At 39.3% G+C, this 20793-nt stretch overlaps 1 protein-coding gene across 2 annotated transcripts in view; it reads left to right on the top strand.

Annotated features, from left to right (window-relative positions):
- The window catches only part of MYO1B (myosin IB), a 90909-nt gene that overhangs the window by 53955 nt on the left and 16161 nt on the right, over nucleotides 1–20793 (top strand). For both annotated transcript variants that reach the window (XM_084289668.1, XM_084289669.1), the window contains exons 14-22: nucleotides 8740–8844; nucleotides 9729–9791; nucleotides 10555–10755; nucleotides 12684–12910; nucleotides 13065–13265; nucleotides 14535–14628; nucleotides 15109–15258; nucleotides 17100–17168; nucleotides 18233–18319. In XM_084289668.1, coding sequence (XP_084145794.1) covers nucleotides 8740–8844; nucleotides 9729–9791; nucleotides 10555–10755; nucleotides 12684–12910; nucleotides 13065–13265; nucleotides 14535–14628; nucleotides 15109–15258; nucleotides 17100–17168; nucleotides 18233–18319 — 1197 coding nt within the window. The remainder of the gene's footprint in view (nucleotides 1–8739; nucleotides 8845–9728; nucleotides 9792–10554; nucleotides 10756–12683; nucleotides 12911–13064; nucleotides 13266–14534; nucleotides 14629–15108; nucleotides 15259–17099; nucleotides 17169–18232; nucleotides 18320–20793) is intronic.

Raw genomic sequence — 20793 nt, 5'->3', positions numbered from 1 at the left:
ATCCTGCATCAGGTGTATTTCCCATTTAGCCATCCCTGTGTTTCCAGACGGGCTAATTTTATCATCAGAAACTGCTGATTTATTCTCAAAGGCAAAGAATCTCTTGATGAATCAAAGACACTCTTTTCAAAGGAAAAGAAAATTCATTTTCTATGCAGCTCTTGTTGGAATAAAAGATGATGTAATGTCATAATCCTTAAATGGAGTAAAATAAGTCTGCAGAGACAAAGCGTGGTTGTTCTTGTGGTCAGTTGAATGAATGTATATATAGTAACATCAACTGAGAGGATGCCAGACAAATACTTTTATGTTGAGTCTTAAAACAAATGATCAAGCCTCACAAAAATTATTAAAGATTTTGAGAAAACACAGTGTCTCAACAGTTATTGTTGAGAACTCAAGTAACTGCTTCGCAGAAAATATGTAGTGTTAATATTAATTATATTAAACCAAGCAATAAATGAATGAAATTTCAATGATGATCAATAAAGGAAACTTGATGAAAAGTCAATAATGTCTTAAGATTTTTAGCATTAAAAATGTAGTAAAATTTGAAGTGTTTTGCTGTGTAGTGCCTTTGGAAATATGATTACTAAACATTCAAATATTAGCTGAAGTGTAGCTGATGGCAGTGACTATTATCCATCTAATGAAAAATCACTTACAACCACTAACTAAAAATGTGCAGTTCCCTTTTGAATCTAATTCTTAAGTCATATTTTCATTATGTTTGTTCTTAAAGGTTAGAATTAACGTGATCACAAAGAATTTTTTTTTGCTAAAATAAATTTGAAAGACTTCATCACTTGTTAAAAAAAGGTCTGAGTTTTAAGTTTGTAAACTGTTTGATATGCTGAAGATAAAAAGACCTGCTTTAAACATGTTTCTACTCAGGAAGCATCTAGATCTATCATTAAATGACCTTAAAGATCATCTAATTCCCCATCTGTTTCTGTCTAGTTATGATCATGAATGGAGACAGAATACGCAAAAAAAAATCATAGCAGGGCTAGCAGGAGTTTTTCATATATATGCTAAATATTTACATGGGAAGATTAACACTGTTGCAATAAGTGGCAGGATACTTGCTTACTGATTTTTTTAACGTTTATTTTTTTGCCTTTAATGTTACACTTGCCCATCAGGTTCACTATAAGAGTAAACTAATGATATTCTAGTTAGCTGTTTTGCTCTGAGGTTCTCACTTAAAAGTTATTGGAATACATTAAAGAGTAATCTGCTTCCACTGCAAAAACTGGATTTTTTTTTAATAAGTTCCAGCCAGGCCTTATTCCTGTTGAGGATGATTCCTTAAATCATCTTACAATTCCTCCTATAAGAAGAATAAAAATAAATAAATAATAATATATATATATATAAAACAAACAAACAAAAAAACAAACAAACAAAAAAAACCACCACAGGATCTACCATTCTGAAAAATCCTACATTTGACCTTTTGATGATGATTTATTATGAACAAATTAAAGTTTATGTAAATGAGATTTCTTTCAGCTGGTTTTGAAAGATGGCTGCTTACTTGCTGCTGTTTGTTTTTTTTTTTTTTTTCTGTGATTTTCTGCAATTTAAGGTGAAGTTTGCTTACAAAGTAACTGGAAAGTTCTTGAAGCTTAGCAAAGGGAAGATAATGAACGGTGTGATGGCAATATTGCCTTACATGCTTTGTATTCGGTTCTGTTGGTGTTTTTATCAAGCACAAAAAGCGTTTTTCAGACAAACCCCAAAGCTATCCAAGAACACAGATCTAAGCACTGGGCTGTCAAAAAACTCAGATTAGGCAATTTAAATCTATTGATAATCCTCAGCCTCTGTGGGTTTGGCAGATCTCGACAGAAAGCTGAGCTAACCAGCCCCAAAACAGGTGCTGTAAAGCTGTGTTTGGTTTTGATTTCTGCCATGCCCTTTGTGGTAAGATGTATTTTGGGACCGCGAGTTTTGCGAGCTGAATGCTGAAATTTTGGGCACCTCTGTGCAAATTGTCTGTGGGCAAGGATTAGGGACTAGGATTAAATGCAAAAAGGCAGGCTGCAGAACCAGGCCGGTCATGTAATGCTGCCGGAGCTCGGGCAGTGGGTTGAAGCCTGACCCTACCCTACCCAAATTTATCTGAATGTTGGAGCAGCCAAATGTGCTGCTGGGCTGCAGTCCGGGCTGTGATTTGGGCTGGGGCAGGGATTACGGTTAGTGGAAATCCAGAGGCGGCTGGGCTGCTGGCTGCCGTGCTCCGTGTGGTGTTTTGGGGCAGATGTGGTTTCCACATCCCTGCAAAATGGTGGGGTTGTGAGGAGGAAGAGCAGGGCGAGGGCTGCAGGTGGCTGGGGCCTAGCAGCCCACAGCAAAAAGCTGGGGCTGCCAAACAAGGTTTATTCTTGCCAGAGGAGACAGCTTGAGAGCACAAAAACTCTGCTGGGTCCCCTGGCACAGCACCCTGTGTCTGGTTTTTAGCTGGGCGAGAAGTGGGGCCGTGCCAGGGATGGAGCTGCCAAAGCGGAGGCCAAAGAAGGCCCGAGGCCTTCTGCTAGCCCTCGGAGATGTGCTGAGGGTTGCTCCGAGGTGTTAGGTGCGCCTCATCTCGCTTCTTGGGTGGTGAACGTCTTGGATAACGTGGTTGAGGGGTACTGGTGGATCCCCACGTGGTGTGCTCCAGGCTGTCAGATATTCAGGCTCTGCCTCCCCTGTGCAGCGTCAGGGCTGGCGTGGGCAGCCCTGCCTGTGGCTGGGAGAAGTGCCATCCGCTGTGTGGAAGGGCTTTAAACATCTCCCCAAATTCCCCGGCTGAATCGATAGTTTCAGGAGAAGTTCCTGGGACAGCATCTGTTCAGCTCGTTTTGATCCAAGCTCACAAGAGCATCAGCTGTGTTCTGCGTAAAAATCAGCAGTAAATAAAAACGCCTCCAAGAAAAAAGAACCAAACGAGCTGCCCAGCGGTAAAACCAGGCCCTTTTCTTTGTCGGTGATGCTCTGTGCTAGCACTTCTGCTTATTGCAGGCACAGTTAGCTTCTTGCTTTTGTACAGAAGCCCCTTGAAAGAAGCTTGGTCATGTTGCATGTACAGCTGTGTCTGAGCTGTCGGCTGGACATTGATAAAGTGCAGTGTCTTCATTGAGGAAATGCCATTGGAAATATGAAGAATGCCATTTCATTATGTTAACATATTCACAGTTCTGATAATTATCTCTTGTTTAGAGAAAGGCAACCGAGTAAGGAGAGCGTAAACACTGAAAAGACATTTCTGAGATGTCTGAGGCATGATGAAACTGAGGAGGTGTTTCCCCTTTTACCATAAACCTGCGTAGCGGCTTGGCCCAGTCGCTTTGCCTGCTTCTCGCCTGTTCATTAAATGAAGGAAATGGCAGTCGCAGACCATGCTGAGCTCTGAGAGATTGCTGCTGGCCCCAAGACTTCTTTTCCCTAAGGATGATTTTGCTGAGAAACGTCAAATACCTAGAAAGAAGACTTAATAGAGAAAAAAGCATATGGAGCAAATGGGCTTATCAGGTTCTTCTGTTATCTTCATCTTTTTAGGTTCTGGGGCCCCTTTCTCCATGTCTCGACTTCAGCTCTAACTCAGCTGTGGTTATCTGTTGTCCTTAATCTCCAAAATGTAATTTGTTCTAGTCACTATACCTTGCAGCAGATTTCCTTTTAGAAATTGTTCGACCCTCTTCTGATGCCAAGCAGCTCATCGTATGCTGGCAAGCAGTGGTGCCAAGATGCACGTACCCAGCCCTCTGCTCAATCTGATCGCACAGGATAAAGCCGCGGCTAGTGTGCAAGAGGAGAACTGAGTTTTTAATCTGGAATTGATCAACCACGTCTGCAGACAAGTGTTGTGAGAGCAGGCAGCTCTGCGGAGTGACCCTTGGTTGGATTCCTAGGTGCTAGGGAGACTTCCGAATGGATCTGCAGCAATTGTTTCCCCTTATGTGCTAGCATTCAGAAGCAGAGGTTCATCTCAGGAAGTTAATCACCATTTGATTAATCACATTATAATTTAAGTATTTAGAGAGGCTTACTTTGCAAAAGGCAAGTTTATGAAGTAAATCCCATTGGCTGTCTGCTTTCAGCAGAGGAAATAGAAATGCTGGAGCAAATGCACACAAATGCTCTCCTTGAGGCTGTGGAAATAACACTTGGTCATACAGCAGCTGTCATGTCTTAGCAGAGGAATGGGTAAGGTGATGTAGCAGGTTCTTGCTGCTTTGTGAGTCCTGTTGTTTCAGAACTATCCAGGCAGTCACAGTAACTCCTCAGTAAGGGATAAATATTCATAACAGATCTTCATGAACTTTGTGAAAGTTTACCGGGAAAAAAAAAAAAAAAGTCCAGTGGGTCCCATGTATCCTATTGCTTTCTAAGATAAAAAAAAGCATGGTGTTTTTTTTCTTTTTTCATTTTCTTTATATGTACTGTTGTACATCCTTCTGTGGTCATACATGTACATAAAGATCGCTATCCCCAGACATCACAGTAGGGTGTAAATGAAATTTGCTGGCTCAGTTCACCATTCATTCCACCACTCAGCAAAGCAAGCTTGTTGGTCTATTTTCATCATTACCTTTGCCATCTGGCTTTTTTATAGGGGGCCTCAGTAGTTGTGTAGAGGCCTGACAGAACCACTTGGGCTCACCTGCCCAGGGTAGAAGGAGGTCAGGGACTTTGATGCCAGTGGCTACGTTGGCTGAAAGTTACTTTCTGTGGCTTCATGTGTTAGACCAAATATGTCAGTCTCTGTATGTGTTTTTCTCCCCAGTATTGATCAAAAAGTTCTTTGTAATGGCATTAGGTCTGTTGATTCCATCTCATAACTTGAGATATCTGAGTTTTGTTTTAAATGGTGCTTTTCACTTAAATGCTTCCCGTGTATTTTTCTGTTTTCTGTGTTCAGATAAGACATTCGAAAAGGTGCGTGCTGGACACCTCTTTGTCAGTGTGGGCATAGACTCAGCAGTGCATAGGTTTTTGAATTGGCTCTCAGCAAGAACTGGTAGGGTGAAAGATTAAGAAGGAAGAGGAAATCCTGAGAAACATCATGGATATGTGTGATACTGATGACGTAGCTGAGGCTGTAGGTTTGGGTGAACTGAATACGCTTCATTTGTGGAAGACACTGAAGTGGAAAGGACACAAGAAAATGCAACACTTAAATCTAATGCAAGAGGTGACTCTTAGCATCAGCATATTGAGACATTTATGCCTGAGGCTAGTAAGAGACATTTAGCCCTATTATTATTATTGACAAAAATTAATTTTATATTTTTAATTTGTTATTGATGTTTTGCTGGTACAACAATGCATAAGGTCAGGAACATCCATACGTGTTTTTTCATATACTTCCATGATTTGCATGACTGGAATCTTCCAAAGAAGAAATTAGGTAAAATATTAAGGAACAAAAAATATTTTCTGTAGGCTTTAAAGCCACCTGTCTGTAATTCATGTAATATCAGTGGTTCCAAACTTGAACTTCTGTCTTTCCACGGGTGACTCGTACACCTCAGTGAGTACAACGTTATGATCTGCTTGCTTATATAAGCATTATATTTCTGCACGGAGCAGATTTTTTTTTTTTTGAGATCAAAAACTTGCTACTTGCCAAGCAGTCAACCTGATGCCCAGTAGTCTGAAGGCTGATAAAGAATAAAACTGTATGTCCAAGACACCATAATTTGTGAAGTGAAAAGCATGGTGAAGCAGGCCTTGATTTTTGTCAGTGCATTTTTCTAATTGTCTAAATTTATTGTTGCACCCAATAATAGATGGATAGGATAAGCTAAGGGTGGTTGCTTGATCTGGATCTATAAATTTAATGTGACTTCAAGTCTACTTCAGGTGACATTCTGTTTCCCAGTACCTTTAATTTAATTTGAGAGACTGAGCTTTTTTTTTTTTTTTTTTTTTTTCTTCCCCAAAGGTTATATTTTGTATTCCATAGTGGCTTCAAAGGGATAGTTGAAACGCTGCTATAAAAATGCACTGATTGAAGTGATGCTTACAACATTCAAGTAGCAGATTTATGGCCTGGAAGAGAAACGGGCGCTCTTTGGTGTTTGAGAAGTCCTAGCCTAATTTTTTTTCTTTCCTACATTTTTCTAAGAATATTTAAATTTACTAACACTTCCAATTTTGGTGTCTGTGCTGCTTCTGTGCTTAGCAAAGCCCCTTCTGTCACTTAGTGAGGACGCTCAGCACAAGGAGCACACACGGTCTCCGGCTGCTGGGTCCTCCCAGCCCATTTCTCCTGCATGGGTTTGTGGTGTGCTGTCAGTGGCACTAATCACTCCCCATTGTCTTCTAAAAAACTAATGCCAGACATCCTTTAGATCCCGTCCTAGCTCTGTCACATTAATTTCAAGGAGACATCATTAAAATATTGTGTGCATGGGTCTTTCTGGTTTGTGAAGCCCTGGCATAATTAAAAGTTATAGCTTTCCAGTAAGAGTGAATAAATTCGCAGGTTCTTTGTTACTTTATTCAGTTTTACCCAGAAACAAGCACTGCAATCAGTTTTTCACATAGTGTTTCTTACAACCTGTGAAAGGAAATGCCTCTTTCCGAAGAACATTTGACGTACTGAATGCCTACTGATTTGTTCAGAGTTAAGTGTTTTGAGAATTTCATTAATCCCAAACATATTCCCTCACTTTGTGCTGTAATCAACTGCTAGCTTTTTGCTCTGTATTGCACATAAATGCCAAAATCACTGCTGAACTTCAATGCCTCTTTCCCGGAATGGCAATTTTCAATGGCTTGGCAATGTCAAGTACAATTTTCTCGGTTAAAATAAGTGATTTCCAAAGAGCGCTGTGGATTTTGCTTTTATTTTCTTTGTCAAAACGTAAATATCACAGGTATGTAGCAAATCAGGAAGGCATCTAGCAGTTACTTTAATGTACTGTTAATGACCCTTTAGATCTGGATTTGCAGTTGGTTTTCTCTCCCCTTTTGAGGGCTGTGTGTAATGTGTAAGATATGAGTCCTGCCGTCCTTGCAGCCCGAATAACATGGGCTTTTGGAGGAACAGCCTTGCTGCGTTGGTGGCGTGTACCTGGCAGGAGGATGGGAAGCGTGTTTGACCCTTCCTCTTGCCAAGGTGATGTCAGCTGGGATCCTTTCACTTCCCACTAAATATATCTGAAGTGAAGGCTTTATCTGCATGTGTCAAATCAGCTTTTACTCATTCCTCACGTGCTCTCTCCTACCTCCCCCTCCTTCACTTTACTGAGATTTATCTCCCAAAGGTTATACGTGTGGCTTTTAGAGACAAAAGATATGTGCTGATTTAGAGGTGCGACTGTGCAGGAGTGCTGTTCTGTGCTACACTGCGATGTGATTCAATCCCTCAGCTTATTCAGTCATCTTCGGACCGTACCTAAACACACACTCATCTCCACATGTGCAATATATATCATCTATGCTCTAGTTGACATTTTCAGTGGAATATAAACGTGATAAAGAAGGCTGTTCTTCTTGGTACACCAAATAAATGCTAATTGATGTTTTTGTTCTGTGTTTCCGTGGAAGTGGTATAAGTACTGACCGCAGTTTATGTAATTTCTTTTTGCAACAGAATGCAGTAAGTATGACTTGTTTGCAGTGCCGGTTTTGATGCATGCCAAATTTTAACTTTCTCATCTAGAGCTGTGCGAGTTTTGCAGTCTCTGATTGATAATTGCAATTGGTGTGAGGGGCAGAATTTGATGCGGCTGAGAAAGTTTGCTGATCAGCTGTGATTTTGCTCTCCCTAAAACTAAATTGATCAAAGTAATCTGTGCTGCCTCAATATTTTCTAATCTGCTTGTGTGTTCTTAATCATAGTGACCAGATCCTTAATTTAAGCACTTAAATGATTGCAGTTGCCTATAGTAATAATAATAAAAAATAATAAAAAATCTATTATCATAACTTGAGATTCACAGGTATTGTAGAGCACACTGATTTCTTAGTGGAAGAAGGTAAAGTGGTTTATTATGCAAATATTCAGCCTTCCCCATTAAGCAATGTGCTCTTGAGGAATAGAAAAAAAAAAAAAAGAAAAAGAAGTTGGGGTGTGTGGAGGAACCACAAAGCCCAGAAGAGAAGACCAGAGGTAGATATCCCAAATTACTCCTGATTGCAGTTATTGCTGCAGACACATGTATACAATTCTTACAGTATTAATGGCTCTTAAAAGCACTGGTTAGGAAAAAAAAAAAAAAAAAAAAAAAAGAAGCTGCTGATGTTCCCTTTTTCTTTGAAAGTGGCCCTCAGAATGGGCGTCTGGCCTCCAAACTGCACTCATTTAACATCCTGGAGATGAAGAGGAAGCGCTGCTTTTATCCTGCAGTCCCGGCCCAGGCGATGTCAGGAGTAGAGCCTCAGTTGCACCGGTGTGCGAGAGGGGTCCCTGGGGGCTCCTCTCCTAATTCTCTGCCCTGTGCATTCCCTGACACCACAGGTGTCCGTATGACTCGTCCCAAGTTGTTGGTACAGAGGCATCACGAATATAAACCAACAGTTTCTGCTCTCTGCAGTGGAGGAAGCCTCAGGGAAGGGTTAGGGCTAAATTTCCCAAACTAATCTCACTCTCCATAAAATATGGCTCGAACCATCACATCACAAAACTAGGAGGAGTAGTTAATAAAGCAGCTCACGGGCTTGCAACTGCTGCAGTAACCTACTCCAGCTCAGCTCCAGTGTGTTTCCACAACAGCCAAATGCAAATGTTTTATCTGACAGGACAACAGCTTTGAGCAATTCATTATCAACTACTGTAATGAGAAGCTGCAGCAGATCTTCATTGAACTAACCCTCAAAGAAGAGCAGGAGGAGTACATCCGAGAGGTATGTAGATACTGGCATGTGCTGTCCATGCTCACATTGGGTGAAACCATTCTGCTGTGCAAACATTTTTGAAAATTGAGTCAAGTTCCTGCTGTATAATCCCGAGGATATAATATGAAGCTTTGACATGCCTTTTTTTTTTCTTTTTTTTTTTTGTGTATAATGGGGAAACTCATGAAACGTAATTACTGCAATTTGCTTCTCGAGTGGTATTTTGAACACTCCGGAAAACATAAACTGTTTTCCAGTCTACGATGTCACTTCAGAATGCAAATTCTGAATGATTTTTTTTCCCAATCCTTTACCCTGCTTGTACCTCCATATGCATGAGCATCTCATCCTGGAAACGTTATTGCTGATAGTTGAAAAAAATCAGAATATCTGAATGACAGACTGGATTTTTCAGATGTCATCTAAATTTAGCCTTTTTTTCTTCCACCCATTAAAAAAAAAAGGAAACAAAACAAAACCAAAAAAAAAAAATAAAAAAAAAAGGACCCTTAGAGCTTAGAAATTTTGATCTCAGATGCTTGCACTGAAATGGGCTTTTTCCCTTCTAATCAGTGTGAGCGTGCAGAGAGCTGTGCTGACCCGGGCTGGGCAGGAGGCAGCTGGCCCAGCTCCAGAGGAGTGCATGGGAAGCTGACACTGATGGGGGAAAGGAATGGAGAGTGGGTTTGGCAGCTGCTCAAGGGCAGTCGTTTTGCGCAGATAATGTTAGCAGGAGATGATTCCATGGTGATTTTTTTTTTAATAAATAAGATGTTGGTAAGCATATAGAACTAAATGCAAAAATAGTTAACGGGAATATAATTTAAATTGCCTGGGGGGAAAAGCTCCATCAGTTGTTTTCCTGTTCAAACTTTTTTTTTTTTTTCCTGTAGGGAATTGAGTGGACTCATATTGAGTATTTCAACAACGCTATAATTTGTGACCTAATAGAAAATGTAAGTTATATTAACAATCGCCATGAATAATTGATAATGCATGTATTGAATTTAACTATAAAATCTCTACACATCCTCAGTATACTTCGCTTTTATAGAACCAACCCCCTGTTCGTATTAATCATCTATTTTTGAATGGCAAGCATTTGTTTTATTAACAGTTTTTTCATAATATTATGTTTTTCTGCATTAGAAATGGTCAGCAGCGCCTACGCAAGAAAAAAGGAAACTGAAATGTTTACATTTAGTGGTGTTTTCATTAAAAGATATCACATGTGATATTATAAATAATGTGGTTTTTTTTCTCTATGGAAACCAGAAAATTCAGTGATTCGTTACTGAGTGCTTTAACTACAACAAATACTTGTATCTAATAAGAGCAGTTCCTATGGACTTAGCAAGGCAAATTCCTTAACAATCAGAAAATAAAGGTTTTTAACAATTAATATAAAATGTCTGCTGGTTTTACTAATAAACTGGCTACTTTCATTTAAGTTGGCGTTTCTGTGGTCTGAGTAAATGACGTGAAATTCCCAAGTAAAAGGAAGTTAGAAGATTCCAGTTTCTGAAAAGCCTTTTAAAAATGGAGATATAAAAATCTGTTGGGATTGGGGATGAGTAAAGGAGAACTGGCCATACCTTGAGATGCTTTGGGGGACATTTTTTTGGGTTGTGGAAGTCCCACAGAAAAGAGCAGTCTCCCTTTTATGCGTATGTACACATGATGAAAGCAGACACTAAAACTCCTGTCTTGAAACTGCAGAACCAAACTGGAATCCTGGCCATGCTAGACGAGGAGTGCCTGAGACCGGGGACTGTTACCGATGACACCTTCTTAGAAAAGCTGAACCAAGTCTGTGCCACTCACCAGCATTTTGAGAGCAGGATGAGCAAGTGCTCCCGGTTCCTCAATGACACCTCCTTGCCTCACAGCTGCTTCAGGATTCAGCATTATGCTGGCAAGGTACCTACTGATGCTGGGAGCATGCGGTGTTTGGAGAGTGGTGCTCCTGTGTGGAGTGTGGGTTTGGGACAACGGGGAGGCTCCTCATCCATCAAATGATATTACAGTAATGGTGGAGGACTGCCTGAGTAAGTAGTCGATGTGAAAATCCAAACCTGCCTTAGTCTTTTCACACTTAAACCTAAGATAGTGATTTTTGGCTGGAAGATTTTCAGAGATCGTGCTGCTGTAGCCAAAACCAAAGGCAGGGCTCCCTGCAGCACAGGGGCTTGGTGTCCCAGGTGCTTCAGTGGTAGAATGTTTGTGCTGCTAGGTCTCTGAAAACAAAAATACTGCTTAGAAAGACAAAAACTCACACACATCTGAAGGCAAGATATTTTGGGAAGCACGTTCTTTGTCATTGAACTAGGTGAAGTCCTTGGTTATGGTGATGAGAAATAGTTAGGGTGATAAGAAAGTGGAATTTTTGTATGTTTGAAGGAACTGAGCTTGTTTTGAAAGTCTGTGTGTTGAAACATGGAAGAGAAAATTACACAGAGGGCTTGCAAATGTATTTTGCTTTTTACAACATGAGCACTATGAATAAATACAAGACTGATAGGTTTCGATGTATAGTTCAGCATAACTTAATGAAAAGCAAAACCATTGTAAAAATGGAGACAGATTACTTATGTTTTTGAAGCAAAGTTGGGGTTGAAACTACACCATGTGTTTCAGTCTGCGGAACTATTATTTTCGCAGAGTAAAGAGTATTTGGAAAGCATTTACTTTGCCTAGTTGTATTTAATTCTTTACTAGATTTTAATGTTTTCCCAGTCTTAAATTTTGGTGTAGCTTGATAACCTGTCCTTTCAAAGTAGCGCTGGAAACACAATACTTCCAGCCTCTGAGGCAGCTGTTACACATTACGTATTTGCTAAGGAGATCTTGTAATTGCCTGTCAAGGATTAACGCTTAGATATTTTTTGGTTGTCATAATTCAAGGTAAATTGTAAATACCCTGATGCTTTGCAAAAAAAAAAGCAAGCAGACTGTGGCTTTGCAGCCAGTGAGGGTCTTCAGTTGTTACTGACATTCACTTGCACAACAGAGCGGTCAGTAAATTCCAACTATTTTGGGATTGTTTTTCCATCCTCAGCTGAGAACATTTTGATCTGGTCACTGGACAACAAAGGTTTGACTCTTCTGTTGTGAAATCTAAGCAAGCACATGTCAACAGTATTGTCACTCGTGGCATTTGTCACACCTATCAGAAACCAGAAAGGTGTACACTAAAGAAAAACATCACTGAAGTTCATAGTCACTTACTGCTGTGTGAGATATGGCCACGTCAGTATTAGTTTGATATTCTGCATACACAGTAGTACACATCTACACAGAACTATCTGTGAAATCATGAAACTGAAGAGTCTGTATTATCAGCCTGGTAACTTGTCATCATTAATCAAACTGAATTAAAAAAGCCAGTAGTGCTCTGAGATCTACATGACGTGCCTCTGGATGGCTCCTGGGTCTCCAGCTGCGATTATGGTTGTTGTCATTGGACTGTTTTCCTGGTAAGAGTCCTTGTAAGTAACAGTCCCCTAAGGACTGCATGGATAACAACTTGCTACTGAGCTCTCAACAGTGTCACAGGTAATGTTTCATATCTTGTTTAGTTAGGCAAATAAAGTAAACCTTAGCACTTTGAAGGACATTTTTACTCTTGTGATTTAAAACAGAGGGAGAAAATGTTTTATCAACCAAAAAAAAAAAGATCTTTGGGGGGTATTTGCAAGCAGTGGTGTATCAGTTACTATGGAAGACCATCTTTCATTTGTTTTGAATGCTGAGGAAGAAGAGGAAATCAATGTCTTGGTGCAGCCTAGAACTAACCTGTGTTATGTAGTCCAAAACATGCTCTGATGAGACTTTTCTGTATTGTTCAGGTTATGTACCAGGTGGAAGGATTTGTTGACAAAAATAACGATCTTCTGTACCGTGACCTCTCCCAGGCCATGTGGAAGGCCAGTCACTCTCTTATCAAAGCGTTGTTCCCCGAAGGTAACCCCGCCAAGATCAATCTAAAGAGACCACCGACGGCAGGGTCACAGTTCAAGGCGTCGGTAGCTACCTTGATGAAGAATCTTCAGACAAAAAATCCAAACTACATTAGGTAAATTACTCCATGGTAAATTTATATTAGGCTAAGTGAAATAATATCTTGATATCCGAGGACAGGTCAAGAGAAATCTAAGGTTTAAATTTACAATAATAGCTGTTGACTTGCAGTGCTGCAACCAAGCGTCCTTGTTCGTTTCCCTTTGCAGGTGCATCAAACCCAATGACAAGAAGGCTGCCCACATTTTCAATGATGCCCTGGTGTGCCACCAGATCCGCTACCTCGGTCTTCTGGAGAACGTCCGGGTCAGGAGGGCAGGTTATGCATTCAGGCAGGCATATGAGCCGTGCCTGGAAAGGTACAAAATGCTCTGTAAGCAGACTTGGCCCCACTGGAGAGGGCCAGCCAGGTAGGAAACCCTCTTATTCTCACCTCTCCCGTTTCAATGAGTAACATGATTATCTTCCATACATTCTGATTTTTTTTTTCCTTTTTTTTCTTATTTAATGAAAATTTAAATAAGGTAATTTAAAGATAATTTGACAAGTAGGCCAATGTAGCTCAAGTGTTTTACTTGCATTTCATTCTCTTACCATTGTTCTGGACTTTGGATGAGTTTTTTCATTGGGAAAAGGGTTGGTTCTACAAAACCTACTCTTTTCAATTGTCTAAAAACATACAGTTCCGTGGCAAAGGAGTTGGTTTTAGTGATGAACTAATCTACTGATGGAAAAGATTTTTGCATGTGAGCAAGGACATCACCTCGTTTTTTCAAGTGTATGACAGCTTTTACTGATTCGGGTCTCAGAGAGAGATGGGAGTGGAATGAAAATGACTGGAATGATCAGAAGGACACTTATCTTTAATAACCAACTTTCAAAGTATTGGAACATCCATTTCTATGAAGGCAGTCATGCAATTTTCCCGTCCTTTCAAGAATAATTTTACATAATGATTGCTAAACAATGAGATAATACCTCTTGCAAATCAATTGGATGGACTATATAATTTTAAATTGCATAATATTCGCATATGCCTTGACAAATAACTTCCTGGGTAGGCAAATGTACTTCTTTTAATTCTTTTTGCATGTGGCTATCAATAACATGATTTAAATCAGATTTATGATTTCTTTCATAGCAGATGACTATCTTTAGCTACAATTCAAATTTTTAAGTTATCAGGATAGCGCTAGGAGCACTGTATTGATAATAATACAGTTTTAATTACAGTATTATACTGTGTTAAAGTTCTTACAAAGATTTGTCCCTTCTTTTTGTTGGCATTTATAAAGAGCTGTTGGTAGTGTGGAACATTAGCTTGTCAGTGTTTGTTTTACATTTTTATGATAGTGTGAGAGCCCTTTCTTTTTTTTTTTTTTTTTTTCCCAAATAAAATCATAGAAGTAAGAGGAAAAAATAGGCCAGTGCTGATGCTGTTAAATGAAAATTGCTCCTTTTTCATCAAATTATTCTGAATCTTTACAGTGATTATTCTTGCCTTCAGCTAAACAAACAGTGAGTAAATGAGTTAGGTTTTCAATCTGCTTATGTCAAGCACTATTTAAGAATTGAAAATGCGCTTTCGTATACTTTCCATAAATTAATCTATGAATATGTAAACCGAGAAGTTTGAGAGCTGGAGGTCATGTTTGCTAAGCTCATTTACTTGTTATTAGGGCTGGTGTAGAGGTATTGTTTAACGAATTGGAAATCCCTGAAGAAGAATTTTCATTTGGTAGATCAAAGATATTCATCCGCAACCCAAGAACGGTAAGTGAAAAATGTCTTTCCCTGCAAAATCGAGCCATCTTTCATGAGGATAGCCTGCTATGAACTGCATAATTTGCTAGCTTGTTATTACAGCTTTTTCTAGATACCAGGCTTTGAGATAGTGGTAGGGAATATAGCATTAAAAAATGCTGTTTAACGTTAGACCCATTAAAATTGGTATGAATGAACATTGAACATTGATGAAGACTGAGGAAAAATCAATATAATGCTACAATAACTGTGAGCCTGAGTTTAATGTAACTTTCATGTACTGACTTGTGGCAGTATATCTTCCATAAACCTTGTTGATGTATTTGTCCATTGCTCTTGAGGTAAATAAACCAAAAGGTGTCTGAGGGGATGGGGACTTGAATGAAGGAGAGATTTCTCTTATAACTGTACTTTGTTGTTTTTTTCTTTTCTTCCCTGCTGTTTTTCTTCCAACATCAAACAAAAACCTTAAAAAAAAAATACACACAGCTCTTCAAACTAGAAGATTTGAGAAAGCAGCGACTGGAGGACCTGGCTACTCTCATCGAGAAGATTTACAGAGGTTGGAAGTGTCGCACACGCTTCTTGTTAATGAAAAAAAGCCAGATTGTGATTGCTGCCTGGTACAGGCGATACGCAGTAAGATGCTGTCCTTTCTAGCTCAGTGGTGGGGAGAAGAATTTTATTATTTAATATGGGTTTTCACATTCTTCCTCAATTTATATGGAGAAGGGTTGAAAGAATTCAATTTTATATTAGTATTTAAACACTAAAAAATGTCCATAGAAGAAGATTGCTAAGTGTTTACTTTGTGCCTTTGCTTAAATAATTAAAAAGCTCCCTAGAGTCCTTTAGCTCTGGGAGAGCAGGATTTTGTGGCCCAGCTGGGGAGAGCCTTTTCCATTAAGCTGGACCAAATGCTGTGTACTTACAGTGCTCTCAAAACATGGTTAATGCGTAAAAATGTTTGGTAATATTACGTGTGCAGTTCTGTGGAATTCAGTCATTCCTAAAGCTTTTTGTATTTTTGCCTTATTTGGAACCTTTGCATTTGAGGCTCAAGAATGCTGCCTGGGAGGATCCCAAGGATTCATTTTAATTATAGCTCTTAAGAATCATAGTTCAGTAGTTTTTACTGATGCAGTTCTCAGTTTCAGACCTCTTTGTAGGTTGGATCTTCTGTTCCATTATGAGCTGAGCACTACTGTTAGATGACTCTTTTTTCTTCAGTTAGAATAACGTGGGCTTACATGACACACAAGATTTACTGTTTTCAGGTTTTAAATTCTCAAGTGTCTCAGGTACATTTCCTGAGACAACCTTGTGTACATATCAGAAAGCCTGATAAAATAGCGTGTGAAATGGAGAGAAAGCATCTTCTTAAATTGGAAGTTGCAGAGCGCACAATCACTCATTTTCAGTTGATGAGCACTTCCATTTATCATCTTGAAGGCCTTTAGCATGTGGTTCAGTTATCTTGGATAATGAGAGCAAAGTATGGCTGATTAGGATAAAGCGTGGTTATTTATATCTGAGAAGAAATGCTTTTACACTGTAGAACTCCTCTCTCTGAACTGCTGTGATTGAATGCTCAGCAGTATCAGAGCTGGATCGCACAGTGCCTCTACAGCTACTTTATGATCTCATGATCTTAATGAATTGAAAACGGGGTTGCCACAACTCTGCTGACACATCTTTTAATATAACGAAATGAAAACAAATACATGACCGAGTTCACATCACTGTTGATTTCTTAGCTGTAGACCCTTACTGAGTCTTGAGTCCTTCTGGCTTACTCACAGAGATGTTCACTGTGATTGAGCAGGCTGAGTGTGAAGCCCAGAAGCATTATTGCAAAGTTTGCCAACTGTTACATTTTTAGTATGATACTAACCACTAGCCTACTGGAGAACTGCGCTTTTTAGATAGAAAATGCTTGCCTGTGCTGAAAATTTATTGTTCAAACCAGTGTACTGGGATAATATTCCAACATGTTATTCAGAAATTCATGGTGTATTTGTTTTTGGTTGTTTTTTTTTTCTATTCCTATGTTATCATCAGTATTTGGTGTTACAAAGTGGCTGCAGGTAATAGGACCAGCACAAATCTCGTGAAAAGGCGATGAAAAGCATAGCCAACAAACTTGAGCATTTGTGACAGTTTGCATGCTACCCTGTTGGGAAAGACAGATAAAGCTGTTACTGTTAGCATTTAATCCGTGTAACGCTTGTGCTGCTGACCATGAACTGTTTCTGTAAACAGCGAGTGGCATTGTCCCCGTGGCATTGTTGGATGGGCTTTGTTTCCTCTTAAGTTGAACACGCAGTCTGTGCTCTGACCTGCTTGTTAAAAACTGTTTGTGTTTTACATTTATGGCTTCTACCCGTAATTATATTTTCAGGTGTTAGTAAAGAATGTTTTGTTATACAATATCCCACAGTCGCAATATTGTAAGCATCATATATTTATTTCCAATGCAGCAACAAAAGAAGTATCAGAAGATAAAGAGTTCAGCTATTATAGTACAATCTTACATCCGGGGGTGGAAGGTGAGTTCCCTCTTGCTACAGCTCTGCCTGCATGGTGAGTTAAGGAGTAGGTAAGAAAACACATTCCAAGTGCACCAAGCCTCCTACCTTTCATGCCTTCCTGGCATGAGTTTGGGTCAGTGAAAGCAGGCCTAAAATAAACAGTTTAGATCACCCAGGCAGTATGTTACTTGGGGTAAGTCTTTAGTTCTCTTCTGTGTGCTAAGTAGAGGGGCAGAAGTGTGCTATACTCACTGTGAGCAAGTGCCTCGACATTGCTTGCTTGTCCTCTGGCTCAATTTGCAACAACTTTGCTTCTTCTCCGAGAGGTTTGTTCTTCATGAACGGAGAATCCTGTGGCCATAGGAGAGACTTAAGGAGTGATGCTGTAATAAGAGGTAAAAGCGAGGGTAACAGCCACATGAAACAGCCACAATGCTTAAAGCAAGAACTGTTGTGCAGCCTCAATAAAAAAATGCCCCTGGGCTCCTCTGTTTTCTTGTTAACCTTTCTCCACCCCACTAGCTGTGACTTTCTCTTCTATTTAGGGAAGAGAAAACTGTGTTTAACTCTGGAGTCAGTTCCCTTCCTATCGTTCAGGAAAAGGACTGCTGTTACTACCTGGGTGTCAACAGCCCTCTTCTGCCCAGCAGACTTTAAGCTCTGTCAGCAATAAACTAGCATAATTTGGTTTTATTATTTGTCTTGAGTTTTAACTTTGTTGTCTTTTTTTTTTTTTTAAATGAATTAAAAATATTCTGGCAGTCTAACTGTTGATGTTCTGTCCTTTTCCGTGGGTGTTATTCAAAGAAAACTGGGTAAAAGCATCATCTCAAGCTATTATTTTTTTTTATGTTCTCTCAAGGGAGAACATATTTTTTGTGGTACCAGTGCTGTGGATAAAAGCCTGGTCTGACAGCAGCGTTAAGCGTGACCTACAACCTTGCAATTTTCTTGTGTTTTATTGCTTATTGCAGACTAAAGGGATAAGGCATACACTGTGTAGAAGAAAAGTCTCACTGCCATTATACAGATAGTTAGAGATCTTGGATTATGTCGAATATGTTATTTTTAATTGTTTACAGGCTCGGAAACTTCTTCGGGAGCTTAAGCATCAGAAGCGTTGTAATGAGGCTGCCACAATAATTGCCGCTTACTGGCATGGGACCCAGGTAAGAAAGTGGCAACAAATCCTGCACTTGTTTGTCTCTGCAAAGAATGAAGAAGGCCCTTGCGCATAAAGCTAGCTGGGAATATCTTCAATGGCTTAAACTGCTGATTTTTTGTTTCTCTTTGCTGCTAACATGTTTTAGCTGGTGCAATCTGGGAAGCTGGGACACGCTTTAGTATTTGCTGTTTGTAGTGACTGGTTTCTTTTTCTTTCTTCCACCGTTGGGAACTTGCAGTAACCTTTTCTTCCCTAAGCTTTTCTATATCCCATTTTCAAACACATCGCAGGCACGAAGGGAACTGAGACGACTGAAGGAGGAGGCTAGAAATAAACATTCTATTGCTGTTATTTGGGCTTACTGGCTTGGATATAAGGTACTTCATGCACATGTCACATGCCTCCCTTCATTACCCAACAATATCAACAATTAATCAGTAGTAAATAGCGAGAATTAATGACTAATACGATTGACTTAAAAATAATAGAGCATGATCATTGATTGCCTCCATCTCCATTCATGCCACATGTAATAAATCTGCCAGCATTCTGTTTGTCAGTTTTTTGTAGAGTAGGAAATCCCTTGCATGGCAGCCAAGTAGTGGTTTGCACTAACAAGCCATTAGACTAGATTAAAAATGACTAGACTCCAGTATTCTCAAATGAGGAAATGCATTTAACTACATGTAAATGTGCAAAGCATGGTTTGTGGTGGGGAGAGAAGGTTGTGGTTTGTTGGTGCTTCCCTCCCCCTCCCCCAAGTGCTTTCAGTGACACTGTCCTAGAGATCTAATTGAGATTTTCATCAGGCTGTATATTCTGTACCCTGAGCCGTCTTCATTTACAAGTCCAAACCAATGCTATTCATTTTACTACATTGTAGTTTTAATTGGTTTAATTGATTCTCTGGTTGCGATTTAAACCAGTAAGAAAATTTGAGTAACTACAATGAAAGCGTGGCTTTATGACCTGAGGAGAAAATGATGTTAGTTTGCAATTCTAAACTTACAGCCCTAGAAAAATCCCAGGAATTTCAGCATCAGCTGTTTGTTTTCAGAAGCAAAGTCCCACTGAAAGATTCTTGCTAATCCCCAGCCTGCATTTGTGGGTTTTGTGAACATTTGAAATGCTGTTCACTGGAGGTCAACATGTTATTGGTTTCAATTAATAAATTCTTACTTTAGTTGAAAATATCATTCTGTAAGTTCATTAAGTTTAAACCATCTTCCAGTTATTATTTAGGTCGGGGAGTCTTGTCCGAACACCTTGCAAACAAGATGAAGAAATGTGCTCAGATAACATCTGAAGTATAATGCTGAGTTTGAACTTTGCTATTTTTATATAAGGCTATTAGATATGGAATGAAATGGCAGCCCTGGGAATCAAACAAACATGTACAGAACTTCCCTCACCCTAGAGAACCTGTTCATTTTGCTTGGTTATTTAGGTAGCTGTGAAAGTTGACAGAGACACTGTTTCCTCTACATTTGTTTAAATGCAATGCATCAATTTGACACCTTTCACCAATAAAACTGGCCAGTGCTGCAGAACAGATATGTACTTTCCTGAGTTTAAGATGTTCTTTAGAATTAAAAAGGTCAAGACCAGAAATTAATGCAATAGTATTAATTGTGTTAGACCTCATGTGTTCAATATTTAGAAGATTTGGATAATTTTTAACATATTTTAGTTGTTAGCTTTATCTGTTGGCTCACTGGAATTTCATGAAAAATGGACTCCTTACTCCTTAAATGTAAACATACATCTAATTGTAATCTAAATTGAATTAAGATTAGAAGACATACAGTATCTAATAAAAGATAACCCTGCTATCGGTTTGATATTTTATATTTTCCCAAGGGAACATTTAAAACAAAAGTTTCTCTAAGTTACCCTAGAGATCAGTCGCTTTTAAAGAAAAACCAGAGACCTCAAGTATTCATTTTCCTTCCTTGTCACAAGGCAGACAAATACTTAACTTTGCAGAATGCTTGTCTGTCCAATGCAGTATGGGAGGAGCTTTAGTTCCATTTAAATGAGCGAAAAACATGCTTTTAATTCCACTTGACTTTTATAATCAAGTAACAGAGTAACAACTGTCCAGGTATCTTCTAAGTTGTGAGATTCGGTTCAGATGCCCATATAGTGCCTTTATATTTAGATTTTGCTTTGCAAATTGCTTTCCTAAAGTGGGAATTATTGATGACATGGAAGTTGGTGCAGCCATGGAAGGCACTGTGTCTGGGGGCCTTGCCTCTTCATTCCATAGAGAAAGGGATAATTTACCAGGCCGGAGACTGTACTTTAAAAAAAAACACATAAAAATCAAAATCACCTTGAGCATAAAAGCCCTCGGTGCAGGGCCAGTAATTATCCTTGCACACACAGTTTTAGAGTTGATTCTGTTATGCACCAGTGCTTGCCCGTGGAAGGATTGACAAGACAGTGAGATTTTAGTGAGTCTTGATTCATGCACAT

The sequence above is a fragment of the Netta rufina genome, assembly GCF_964035555.1.
Source record: "Netta rufina genome assembly, chromosome: 6".
Lineage (NCBI taxonomy): Eukaryota > Metazoa > Chordata > Aves > Anseriformes > Anatidae > Netta > Netta rufina.
The sequence above is the reverse complement of the archived record's forward strand: the minus strand, read 5'-3'. Positions and strand labels throughout refer to the sequence as shown.